The 13,138-nt window shown below is 52.5% G+C and overlaps 1 protein-coding gene across 1 annotated transcript in view; it reads left to right on the plus strand.

The window, feature by feature from the left end:
* Positions 1-13,138, plus strand: part of flna (filamin A, alpha (actin binding protein 280)) — a gene marked incomplete at its 5' end in the record, with an annotated part of 59,852 nt that overhangs the window by 15,774 nt on the left and 30,940 nt on the right. The window contains 7 exon segments of the mRNA XM_084446235.1: positions 5,100-5,351; positions 7,580-7,677; positions 10,571-10,718; positions 10,917-11,035; positions 11,129-11,206; positions 11,573-11,735; positions 12,378-12,578. Coding sequence (XP_084302361.1) covers positions 5,100-5,351; positions 7,580-7,677; positions 10,571-10,718; positions 10,917-11,035; positions 11,129-11,206; positions 11,573-11,735; positions 12,378-12,578 — 1,059 coding nt within the window.

The following is a 13,138-nucleotide window of genomic DNA, read 5'->3' on the forward strand; positions in this document are numbered from 1 at the left end:
CAGGTCTGGTCCAGGTCTGGTCCTTGTCTGGTCCAGGTCTGGTCCTTGTCTGGTCCAGGTCTGGTCTGGTCCTAGTCTGGTCCTAGTCTGGTCCTTGTCTGGTCCAGGTCTGGTCCTAGTCTGGTCTGGTCCTAGTCTGGTCCTGGTCCAGGTCTAGTCTGGTCCTAGTCTGGTCCAGGTTCTGGTCCTAGTCTGGAGCCGATATTCATTCTAAATAGTTCAGTCAGTCGTTTCCATTTGGCCGATCAAACGAGCCGATCAGATGAAGTCAAACGAGTCTAAATCAACAGAGATCTGTGAAAGTGTCTCACGCTGAGAAAGAGTGGAAACCAACGGCAGAGTATCCCCTCCCTTATAGGATCCTGGTCCCCTCCCTCTCTTATAGTATCCTGGTCCCCTCTCTCTCTTATAGGATCCTGGTCCCCTCTCTCTCTTATAGGATCCTGGTCCCCTCCCTCTCTTATAGGATCCTGGTCCCCTCCCTCTCTTATAGGATCCTGGTCCCCTCCCTCTCTTATAGGATCCTGGTCCCCTCTCTCTCTTATAGGATCCTGGTCCCCTCCCTCTCTTATAGGATCCTGGTCCCCTCCCTCTCTTATAGGATCCTGGTCCCCTCTCTCTCTTATAGGATCCTGGTCCCCTCCCTCTCTTATAGGATCCTGGTCCCCTCTCTCTCTTATAGTATCCTGGTCCCCTCCCTCTCTTATAGGATCCTGGTCCCCTCTCTCTCTTATAGTATCCTGGTCCCCTCCCTCTCTTATAGGATCCTGGTCTCTCTCTTATAGGATCCTGGTCCCCTCCCTCTCTTATAGGATCCTGGTCCCCTCTCTCTCTTATAGGATCCTGGTCCCCTCCCTCTCTTATAGGATCCTGGTCCCCTCTCTCTCTTATAGTATTCTGGTCCCCTCTCTCTCTTATAGTATCCTGGTCCCCTCTCTCTCTTATAGGATCCTGGTCCCCTCTCTCTCTTATAGGATCCTGGTCCCCTCCCTCTCTTATAGGATCCTGGTCCCCTCCCTCTCTTATAGGATCCTGGTCCCCTCTCTCTCTCTTATAGGATCCTGGTCCCCTCTCTCTCTTATAGGATCCTGGTCCCCTCTCCCTCTCTTATAGTATCCTGGTCCCCTCCCTCTCTTATAGGATCCTGGTCCCCTCTCTCTCTTATAGGATCCTGGTCCCCTCTCTCTCTTATAGTATCCTGGTCCCCTCCCTCTCTTATAGGATCCTGGTCCCCTCTCTCTCTTATAGTATCCTGGTCCCCTCCCTCTCTTATAGTATCCTGGTCCCCTCCCTCTCTTATAGTATCCTGGTCCCCTCTCTCTCTTATAGGATCCTGGTCCCCTCCCTCTCTTATAGGATCCTGGTCCCCTCCCTCTCTTATAGGATCCTGGTCCCCTCTCTCTCTTATAGTATCCTGGTCCCCTCTCTCTCTTATAGTATCCTGGTCTCTCTCTCTCTTATAGTATCCTGGTCCCCTCTCTCTCTTATAGGATCCTGGTCCCCTCTCTCTCTTATAGTATCCTGGTCCCCTCCCTCTCTTATAGTATCCTGGTCCCCTCCCTCTCTTATAGTATCCTGGTCCCCTCCCTCTCTTATAGTATCCTGGTCTCTCTTATAGTATCCTGGTCTCTCTCTTATAGGATCCTGGTCTCTCTCTTATAGTATCCTGGTCCCCTCCCTCTCTTATAGGATCCTGGTCCCCTCCCTCTCTTATAGTATCCTGGTCCCCTCTCTCTCTTATAGGATCCTGGTCCCCTCTCTCTCTTATAGGATCCTGGTCCCCTCCCTCTCTTATAGTATCCTGGTCCCCTCTCTCTCTTATAGGATCCTGGTCCCCTCCCTCTCTTATAGTATCCTGGTCCCCTCCCTCTCTTATAGTATCCTGGTCCCCTCCCTCTCTTATAGTATCGGTCCCCTCCCTCTCTTATAGGATCCTGGTCTCTCTCTTATAGTATCCTGGTCCCCTCTCTCTCTTATAGGATCCTGGTCCCCTCCCTCTCTTATAGTATCCTGGTCCCCTCTCTCTCTTATAGGATCCTGGTCCCCTCCCTCTCTTATAGTATCCTGGTCCCCTCTCTCTCTTATAGGATCCTGGTCCCCTCCCTCTCTTATAGTATCCTGGTCCCCTCTCTCTCTTATAGGATCCTGGTCACCTCTCTTATAGTCCAAACCTGAGGAGCAACTCTGCTATTTTGTAGATGGCAAGTGACAGTTCTGTACGGCAGTTTAGCTAGTTGAGTATTTTGGTCATGATTTAATCGTGTGTGTGTGTGTGTGTGTGTGTGTGTGTGTGTGTGGGTGTGGGTGTGGGTGTGGGTGTGGGTGTGTGCGCGCGCGTGTAACCACCCTGTATGCGACTAACAATGCACAAATTTACTTTCACTTTCATAGGCATTCTATAAACGCCCATAACTCTCTGGTGTCATGAAATCTATTTTGTTAAATTATTCAAAAACTCGAAATGGCTTTTAAAAAGTTTTTGTGCCGGTTGCTCCAAACTAACACAGCCTAGCGAGTCTACAGGTTATCTCAAGGGCACTGGGCTCTACAGGATATCTCAAGGGCACTGGGCGCTACAGGATATCTCAAGGGCACTGGGCCGCCGCGTGTTCCAACTCCTGCACCGTTAAAACCTCCAGACCGTTCCATAGGGATCTGCTGTCAACTACCTATGGAATGGAGAGACCCTCTTCACTATTAGTAACGTGTGATCGGATCGGACGATTTGGCTTCCAGTGATTGGCCCCAAAATTATTTATTATTTATATTTAGGTCATAGTCGTGTTCTGGTTGTATTTAGGTCATAGTCGTGTTCTGGTTGTATTTGGGTCGTATAGTCGTGTTCTGGTTGTATTTGGGTCGTATAGTCGTGTTCTGGTTGTATTTGGGTCGTATAGTCGTGTTCTGGTTGTATTTGGGTCGTATAGTCGTGTTCTGGTTGTATTTGGGTCGTATAGTCGTGTTCTGGTTGTATTTGGGTCGTATAGTTGTGTTCTGGTTGTATTTGGGTCGTATAGTTGTGTTCTGGTTGTATTTGGGTCGTATAGTTGTGTTCTGGTTGTATTTGGGTCGTATAGTAGTGTTCTGGTTGTATTTGGGTTGTATAGTTGTGTTCTGGTTGTATTTGGGTCGTATAGTAGTGTTCTGGTTGTATTTGGGTCGTATAGTTGTGTTCTGGTTGTATTTGGGTCGTATAGTTGTGTTCTGGTTGTATTTGGGTCGTATAGTTGTGTTCTGGTTGTATTTGGGTCATATAGTTGTGTTCTGGACTGCATTTGGGTCATATAATTGTGTTCTGTTCAAATGTGGGTTGTTAAATTGTGTTCTGGTTGTATTTGGGTCGTATAGTTGTGTTCTGGTTGCATTTGGGTCATGTAGTTGTGTTCTGTTCATATTTGGGTCATATAGTTGTGTTCTGGTTGTATTTGGTTGTGTTTTGCCTGATGGAGTACATGACACACCCTGCTGTGTTGGCGCATACAGAGAGGATCAGCATTCTTCCAGCAAGCACCGACCTGACCTGTGAGCAACATGCGCACACACAGCCACGCACACACCATCCATCCAGCTTGTGTAAACATTGTACATAATCGTTTATAAACACAATGTTCTTTTTGCCTCTCCTGAGCCAATACGTACTCACACTTCACACTCCCCTACCCTCCATCTTAACCCCCCCCCCACCACACACACACACACACACAACCGCGCCCATGGGAGAGTGGGAGGGGCTAACGTGGGAGAGATGAACCATCTCTGTTGGAACATGAAGAAACCTCACGCATGGCAACCGTGCAACAGGACAACCACACTGAGGAGCACGCATTCCATCGGCTACAGTAGCGCCGGATCATCTGGGCCCCGCCCACTCTCCTGTCCCCTGGCGCTCCGGTCCCCCCCGACCCCCGACCCCAACCCGCCGCCCCGCCCCGCCCTCTGTCCCTGCTACAGCTCCCTCCACTCTAATCCCACTCAGCTGGAACAGGAAAAGACCCCCCCCGACACACACACACACACACACACACACACACACACACACAGCCCTGTCGACAGGACTGGAGCAATCATCCACGTCCCCTGACATATACACATATTGTGTAACATGGGCGTGTGTTGAACGTTGTTAGGCGTGTGTGTGTGTGTGTGTGTGTGTGTGCGCTTCATGCCTGGGCTGATCTGATCTGTGGTTGCATCACTTTCTCCTCCCTATAGCAGTCCTGTGCAGCTCTGTCTCAACAATAGCCCCTCACTCAACCTCACTTCAACCTTACCACAACCTCACTTCAACCTTACCACAACCTCACTTCAACCTTACCACAACCTCACTTCAACCTTACCACAACCTCACTTCAACCTCCCAGCAACCTTACCACAATCTCCCAGCAACCTTACCACAACCTCCCAGCAACCTTACCACAACCTCCCAGCAACCTTACCACAACCTCCCAGCAACCTTACCACAACCTCCCAGCAACCTTACCACAACCTCCCAGCAACCTTACCACAACCTCCCACCCAGCAACCTTACCACAACCTCCCAGCAACCTTACCACAACCTCACTTCAACCTTACCACAACCTCCCAGCAACCTTACCACAACCTCACTTCAACCTTACCACAACCTCCCAGCAACCTTACCACAACCTCACTTCAACCTTACCACAACCTCACTTCAACCTTACCACAACCTCACAGCAACCTTACCACAACCTCAAAGCAACCTTACCACAACCTCACAGCAACCTTACCACGACCTCCCAGCAACCTTACCACGACCTCCCAGCAACCTTACCACAACCTCACAGCAACCTTACTTCAACCTTACAACTACTCTCCCTCCTTCTTCCTCCTCCTCCTCCTCCTCCTTCAGTTAGACTACATCCTCCAGTCTCTGCTCCTCTTTCGTCTTCCCTCTCCTCTTCTAACCACTGATCCTAGATCAGTACATATCTCTCCTCCAGACTCCAAAGCAATCATTTATAATATTACATAGATTTAGATCTGATCACAGATCCGTTTCTCCCCTCTCTCCTCCAGACTATTAAAGGATATTAGATGTTTAGATCTGATCCCAGATCTGTTTCCCCCTTCTCCTCCAGACTCTAAGGCCATCGTGGACGGGAACCTGAAGCTGATCCTGGGTCTGATCTGGACGCTGATCCTCCACTACTCCATCTCCATGCCCATGTGGGACGAGGACGAGGAGACGGACGAGGGCCGGCAGAAGACGCCGAAGCAGAGGCTTCTGGGATGGATCCAGAACAAGCTGCCCGAGCTGCCCATCACCAACTTCAGCCGGGACTGGCAGAGCGGGCGCGCCCTGGGGGCGCTGGTCGACAGCTGTGCCCCAGGTCTGTGTGTGTGTGTGTGTGGGGGGGGGGGGGGGGTGTTAGTGTGTATGTGTGTGTGTGTGTGTGGGGGGGGGGGGGGTGAACCTGTGTGTGTGTGTGTACGCGTGTGTGCGTGTGTATGGACTGACGGAGCAGCCGGGTGCTTGGGGTGCTGGTCGACGTGTGTGTGTGGGTGGGTGGGTGGGTGGGTGGGTGTTGGAGGGAGTGAGGGATCATCCCTATTCCAATGGTGGGGGGGGGTGGGGGGGGGTGAAGTGCTCTGGATCTTTGACCTGTCCAACTCCACCAGGCAGGGACAGGAGATAAGAACCAGTGGCGGGGGGGGGGGGGGACTCAGTCAATCAAGTCTCTACAAAAGCTTGGAGGTCTGTGCATGCGTACGTTAGGGCTGGGCATCAGCAAGACCTCACGATACGACACGCACCCCAACACAGGGGTCACCATACGACACGTACCCCAACACAGGGGTCACCATACCACACGTACCCCAACACAGGGGTCACCATACGACACGTACCCCAACACAGGGGTCACGATACGACACGTACCCCAACACAGGGGTCACCATACGACACGTACCCCAACACAGGGGTCACCATACGACACGTACACCAACACAGGGGTCACCATACGACACGTACCCCAACACAGGGGTCACCATACCACACGTACCCCAACACAGGGGTCACCATACGACAGGTACCCCAACACAGGGGTCACCATACGACACGTACCCCAACACAGGGGTCACCATACGACACGCACCCCAACACAGGGGTCACCATACGACACGCACCCCAACACAGGGGTCACCATACGACACGTACCCCAACACAGGGGTCACCATACGACACGTACCCCAACACAGGGGTCAAGATACGACACGCACCCCAACACAGGGGTCACGATACGACACGTACCCCAACACAGGGGTCACCATACGACACGTACCCCAACACAGGGGTCACGATACGACACGTACCCCAACACGGGTCACCATACGACACGTACCCCAACACAGGGGTCACGATACGACACGTACCCCAACACAGGGGTCACCATACGACACGTACCCCAACACAGGGGTCACCATACGACATGCACCCCAACACAGGGGTCACCATACGACACGTACCCCAACACAGGGGTCACCATACGACACGTACCCCAACACAGGGGTCACGATACGACACGTACCCCAACACAGGGGTCACCATACGACACGTACCCCAACACGGGTCACCATACGACACGTACACCAACACAGGGGTCACCATACGACACGTACCCCAACACAGGGGTCACCATACGACACGTACCCCAACACAGGGGTCACGATACGACACGTACCCCAACACAGGGGTCACCATACCACACGTACCCCAACACAGGGGTCACCATACGACAGGTACCCCAACACAGGGGTCACCATACGACACGTACCCCAACACAGGGGTCACCATACGACACGCACCCCAACACAGGGGTCACCATACGACACGCACCCCAACACAGGGGTCACCATACGACACGTACCCCAACACAGGGGTCACCATACGACACGTACCCCAACACGGGTCAAGATACGACACGCACCCCAACACAGGGGTCACGATACGACACGTACCCCAACACAGGGGTCACCATACGACATGCACCCCAACACAGGGGTCACGATACGACACGTACCCCAACACAGGGGTCACGATACGACACGTACCCCAACACAGGGGTCACCATACGACACGTACCCCAACACAGGGGTCACGATACGACACGTACCCCAACACAGGGGTCACGATACGACACGTACCCCAACACAGGGGTCACCATACGACACGTACCCCAACACAGGGGTCACGATACGACACGTACCCCAACACAGGGGTCACCATACGACACGTACCCCAACACAGGGGTCACGATACGACACGTACCCCAACACAGGGGTCACCATACGACACGTACCCCAACACAGGGGTCTCCATACGACATGCACCCCAACACAGGGGTCACCATACGACACGTACCCCAACACAGGGGTCACCATACGACATGCACCACCATACATTCCCATACAACACATATTGCGATACGTTGCAATACTCATTTATACCATACCATAGCAACATTGTGTGTGTGTGTCTAGAAGTGTGTGTGTGTCTAGAAGTGTGTGTGTGTGTGTGTGTATGTGTATGTGTCTGACCCTTCTCTCTGCCCCCCTGCAGGCCTGTGCCCTGACTGGGACCAGTGGGACCAGACCAAGCCGGTGGACAACGCCCGCGAGGCCATGCAGCAGGCCGACGACTGGCTGGGCATCCCTCAGGTATGCTAACCACGCTAACCATGCTAACCACGCTAACCATGCTAACTGTCACACTGGCTGCGTTCCGAATTGCATACTTCCATACTATCTAGTATGCCAAAAACTGATGTAGTATGTCCCAATACATAGTAGCTGTGCCACATGCAATATGGCCAAATCATATTTTGCAGTGTGCAAGCCAGCACACCTTTCTGGCTATTCTGACCCACAATCCATTGCACAACGGAAATTACATCACATGTGCAAGTCTCGACAGCTGTGGACGATGTGGGCAAATTTCAAGGCGCAATGTTATGATAAAGTGGTGTGTCCCAATTGTATGCACAGGCTACTGCTTGCAAAGTACATACTTTCTAGGGGCAGCTGTAGTATGTATTGGTAGTAAAAAGTAGAAGTATTCGCATCGCAGCCACTGTTTCCCATCAGGACAAGCTAAGGCTAGCTCACCATGCTCACCATGCTAACCATCACACTGTTCCCTGAGGTTGGGCTAATGCTAATTAAGCTAGTGAAGCTGTAAGTTGGCATGTTGGAAGGGTATGGTTTATGCCCAATACGTTGACCGCGATCAACCAATAGATTTCAGGGCTGTGCTGGTCGATCTCGAGACATTTGAAAGAAAAACCCTTAAAAGGCGACTTGATGAGGCGTGTTGAAGCTGTGTGTGTGGAGGCAAGCAGTCACATCAACTCTGTTGTTGTCCAAATGAGCAACGTTTTCCTCCTGCTACTTTCTAGATTGTGTGACAGTGTTGTACTGTGGTTTGGCATACTATTTATTTTAATGATTCAATCATGTGAGCAGATTTCATCATCGTTTAGGCTTGTACGGCATGTGCAGCTGCTACAACTCGTTTTATACGATGTTTTGTAACTCCGTAAACTAGAGGGCTGATAGTAGCCTTGCAAAATCAATCAGAAACTCTGAAAAAAGTCAGGATTATGCAACACTGGCTGATCCAATCAGTGCAAGTCATCAGAGTGTATTGAGCTGTGTGACTGAGTCATTTAAGAAGGCTGAAGACCCTCTCTTCTGACTACTAGCTGACTGGTACCTGTTCAGATTGTTACCTGTTCAGACTGGTACCTGTTCAGATGGTGCAAGGCATGTATACAACAAAGGGAACGTTCCACTTCCAGTGTGACGTAATTGGTAGCTTGATTAATAAAAATATTCTTTGATTTTAAAACGGTTGTTATTTTGGTTGCATGTTGTTATTTTTTAATGGATTTTCAGCAATGGGATTCTTTTAAAGATGAGATATGACTTAATTGACAGCTGAGTTTAAACGTAGCCAGTGTTAAGTGACAGACAGGTGGGGGTTGCGGGGGCGAGGGGGGGTGGGGGGGTGGGGGGAAGAGATCTTGGGGAGCCGGTCATTTTAAAAGTAGCTCACAAGCCAACACAGTGGTTAAGGTTAGGCAGGTCAGTGTTAAGTCAGGTTGGCAGGTGTAGTTGGCGTTCTTGTTAGTTAAGGTTGGGTTGACAGAGCTGGTAGGGTATGGGGTTGGGTGTTAGTTTGTTAGTTAGGGTTGGGTTGACAGAGCTGGTAGGGTATGGGGTTGGGTGTTAGTTTGTTAGTTAGGGTTGGGTTGACAGAGCTGGTAGGGTATGGGGTTGGGTGTTAGTTTGTTAGTTAATGTTGGGTTGACAGAGCTGGTAGGGTATGGGGTTGGGTGTTAGTTTGTTAGTTAGGGTTGGGTTGACAGAGCTGGTAGGGTATGGGGTTGGGTGTTAGTTTGTTAGTTAAGGTTGGGTTGACAGAGCTGGTAGGGTATGGGGTTGGGTGTTAGTTTGTTAGTTAAGGTTGGGTTGACAGAGCTGGTAGGGTATGGGGTTGGGTGTTAGTTTGTTAGTTAAGGTTGGGTTGACAGAGCTGGTAGGGTATGGGGTTGGGTGTTAGTTTGTTAGTTAAGGTTGGGTTGACAGAGCTGGTAGGGTATGGGGTTGGGTGTTAGTTTGTTAGTTAAGGTTGGGTTGACAGCTGGTAGGGTATGGGGTTGGGTGTTAGTTTGTTAGTTATGGTTGGGTAAGTGGGGCTAGTTGGAGACTTCTCCATTGAAAATCGTTGCTAGAACAGCAGCAAAAACCACCAGGGATCCACCTCAACGGAAAGGACGTCCCCCCCTGTCTTCGTCCCCGTCTTCGTCCCTGTTTTCGTCCCTGTCTTCGTCCCTGTCTTCGTCCCTGTCTTCGTCCCTATCTTCGTCCCTGTCTTCGTCCCTAGTGAAAGAAACGAGTGGAGAATCAAAACATTGAAAGTTTGAATCAAAACATTGCAGGTTTTTTTTTCAGTCTCTCAGATTGTTTCCACCCACTTTTAACAATGAAATCTAGATGAATGTCCTCATTCTCTAGTTTAGCGTAAAGCTGAGAGACTGACTCGTGTTTCTGGCTGGGCTGGCAGCAGGGTGGCAGGGCTAGTTGGCATGCTTGTTCGTCATGGTTTTTTTTGTCAGAGCAGGCTGGCTGTACCTCAGGCTTGGCTTGTTGGGTGCCAACAGTTGGCTCTGTGGTCGGCGGTGAGTTTCCGCCCTCATATACAGTTCTTCTGAGAACACTCTTCCCCTTGAGTCTCTGTGGCTGCCTGTGTCAGACAATGAGCGTGTGCGTGTGCGTGTGCGTGTGCGTGTGTGTGTGTGTGTGTGTGTGTGTGTGTGTGTGTGTGTGGTCTGTCTGTCTGTCTGAATATCTGGGTGTGTGTCTGTGTGGTAGGTGCTTTTTGAAGCTTGAGGTTAGCGAAGTTAGCACACAAGCAGAGCTGTGTTGTTGATCTGTGGTCGGATTCCTATAATCACCGTCCTCAGGTGCCTGTGTGTCTGTGTTGTCACCGTGGTTACGATGAATCAAAGCCAGGCTCAGTGTCTGCCCCACTTCCTCCCCGGTTGCCTAGGTGATAACCCCGGAGGAGATTGTCGACCCCAACGTGGACGAGCATTCCGTCATGACCTACCTGTCCCAGTTCCCCAAGTCCAAACTGAAGCCCGGCGCCCCACTGCGCCCCAAACTCAACCCCAAGAAGGCCCGCGCCTACGGACCAGGTACACAAACACGCACACACACTCACACACACACACTCAGACACACACAATGTTTAAAGCATTTCATTGTATATGGTGCCTGTATTGAAACACACACAGGCGCAAAGGCACACACACGCACACACATACACACACACACCTGGTAACGACCCCCCCACCTCCTCTTCCTCCTCCTACTCCTCTTCCTCCTCCTCTCAGGTGTGGAGCCGATGGGTAACGTGGTGATGAAGAAGGCTGTGTTCACCGTGGAAACCATCAGTGCTGGGATGGGTGAGGTGCTGGTGTACGTGGAGGATCCAGCAGGACACCGAGAGGAGGTACGCACACACACACACACACACACACACTCGTAAGTTACAATAGTATTAGTGTTTCTCCTGTGACCTGTTGCGACCCTGTGTGTCCCTCAGGCCAAAGTGACGGCCAACAATGATAAGAACCGCACCTACTCCGTCTTCTATGTCCCCAAAGTCACAGGCATGCACAAGGTAAGGCTCAGCACTCGGCCATTAGCATTTACCCTTCTGCCGTTAGACTCTAGCCTTTAGCCATTAGCCTTAAGCCTTAAGCCTTAGCCCTAACGTGAAGGTGTAGTCTAACGTGAAGGTGTAGTCTAACGTGAAGGTGTAGTCTAACGTGAAGGTGTAGTCTAACGTGAAGGTGTAGTCTAACGTGAAGGTGTGGCCTAACGTGAAGGTGTGGCCTAACGTGAAGGTGTGGCCTAACGTGAAGGTGTGGCCTAACGTGAAGGTGTGGCCTAACGTGAAGGTGTGGCCTAACGTGAAGGCGTGGCCTAACGTGAAGGCGTGGCCTAACGTGAAGGCGTGGCCTAACGTGGTGGTCTTGTCTTCTAGGTGACGGTGCTGTTCGCAGGGCAGCACATCTCTAAAAGCCCGTTTGAGGTGGAGGTGGGCATGGCTCAGGGGGACTCCAGCAAGGCCACCGCCCAGGGGCCCGGCCTCGAGCCCGCCGGGAACATCGCCAACAAGACCACCTACTTCGACGTCTACACCGCAGGTACCCAGAGGGCGTGGGGCTGTGTCTGTGTCTGTGTCTGTGTCTGTGTCGGTGTCGGTGTCGGTGTCGGTGTGGGTGTGGGTGTGGGTGTGGGTGTGTGTGTGGGTGAGGGTGTGTGTGTGGGTGTGTGTGGGTGTGTGTTGGTGAGGGCGTGTGTGTGGGTGAGGGTGTGTGAGGGTGTGGGTGTGTGCGTGTGGGTGTGTGGGTGAGGGCGTGGGTGGGTGAGGGTGTGTGAGGGTGAGGGTGTGTGTGGGTGAGGGCGTGGGTGGGTGAGGGCGTGGGTGTGTGTGGGTGAGGGTGGGTGTGGGTGTGGGTGTGTGTGGGTGAGGGTGTGTGTGGGTGAGGGCGTGGGTGTGTGTGGGTGAGGGTGTGTGTGGGTGTGTGTGGGTGAGGGTGTGTGTGGGTGTGTGTGGGTGAGGGTGTTTTCTCTCATTCATATTTTAGTACGATTGTTCAGTATTGTCTCTCTCTCCCTCCCTCCCTCCTCCCCCTCTCTCTCCCTCCCTCCCTCCCCCCCTCTCTCCCTCCCTCCCTCCCTCCCTCCCTCCCTCCCTCCCTCCCTCCCTCCCTCCCTCCCTCCCTCCCCCTCTCTCTCCCTCTCTCCCTCCCTCCCTCCCTCTCTCCCTCCCTCCCTCTGCCCAGGCGCTGGTGTGGGGGAGGTGGAGGTGGTGATCCTGGACCCAGCGGGGCTGAAGGACACAGTGGAGTGCGCCATCGAGGACAAGGGCAACAGCAGCTACCGCTGCACCTACCAGCCCGTCCTGGAGGGGGCGCACACCATCTACGTCACCTTCGCCGGGGGGCCCATCAGCAAGAGCCCGTTCACCGTCAACGTGGGGGAGGGTAAGTGGGGGAGGGACGGGGGAAGATGGACGCTTTGGGGGGGGGGGAGGGGCGGGGGGGGTGAAAGATGGTCTCCTGACTGTCCTCTCCTGCTGTACTGTTCTGATGTGTCGTAACTATTCCCTCTCCCTGGAGTCTCTCTCACTCCCTCACCCTCCTCCTCCCCTCCCTCCCTCCCTCCCTGATGTCCTTCCTCCCGTCTCTCTCCTCCTCCCCTCCCTCCTTCCTCCTCCTCCTCTCCTCTAGAGTTGTGGTGCTGGTATCTCTTCTCTGTCCGGAGCAGCCTCTTCCTTCTGCTGTCATTTCCTGCTTCCTGGGATCTCTCTTGGGTACCAGCCGCGAGCGTGTGTGTGCGTGTGTGCGTGTGTGTGTGTGTGTGTGTCTGTGTGTGTGTTCCATGTCCTGCGTGTGACAAGTTTTCCTACTTTTTGAACATTGTCGTGTCACATAAGAGGTAGAGCTGTGTGTAGCGGTCTGGCATGAACCCACACTAACACACACACCTGCTCCACCCAGCACCACCTCTGGGGTTTCCCAAGCTGTGTGTGCGTGCGTGTGTG

Source organism: Borostomias antarcticus, assembly GCF_949987555.1.
Source record: "Borostomias antarcticus genome assembly, chromosome: 11".
Taxonomy (NCBI): Eukaryota; Metazoa; Chordata; class Actinopteri; order Stomiiformes; family Stomiidae; genus Borostomias; species Borostomias antarcticus.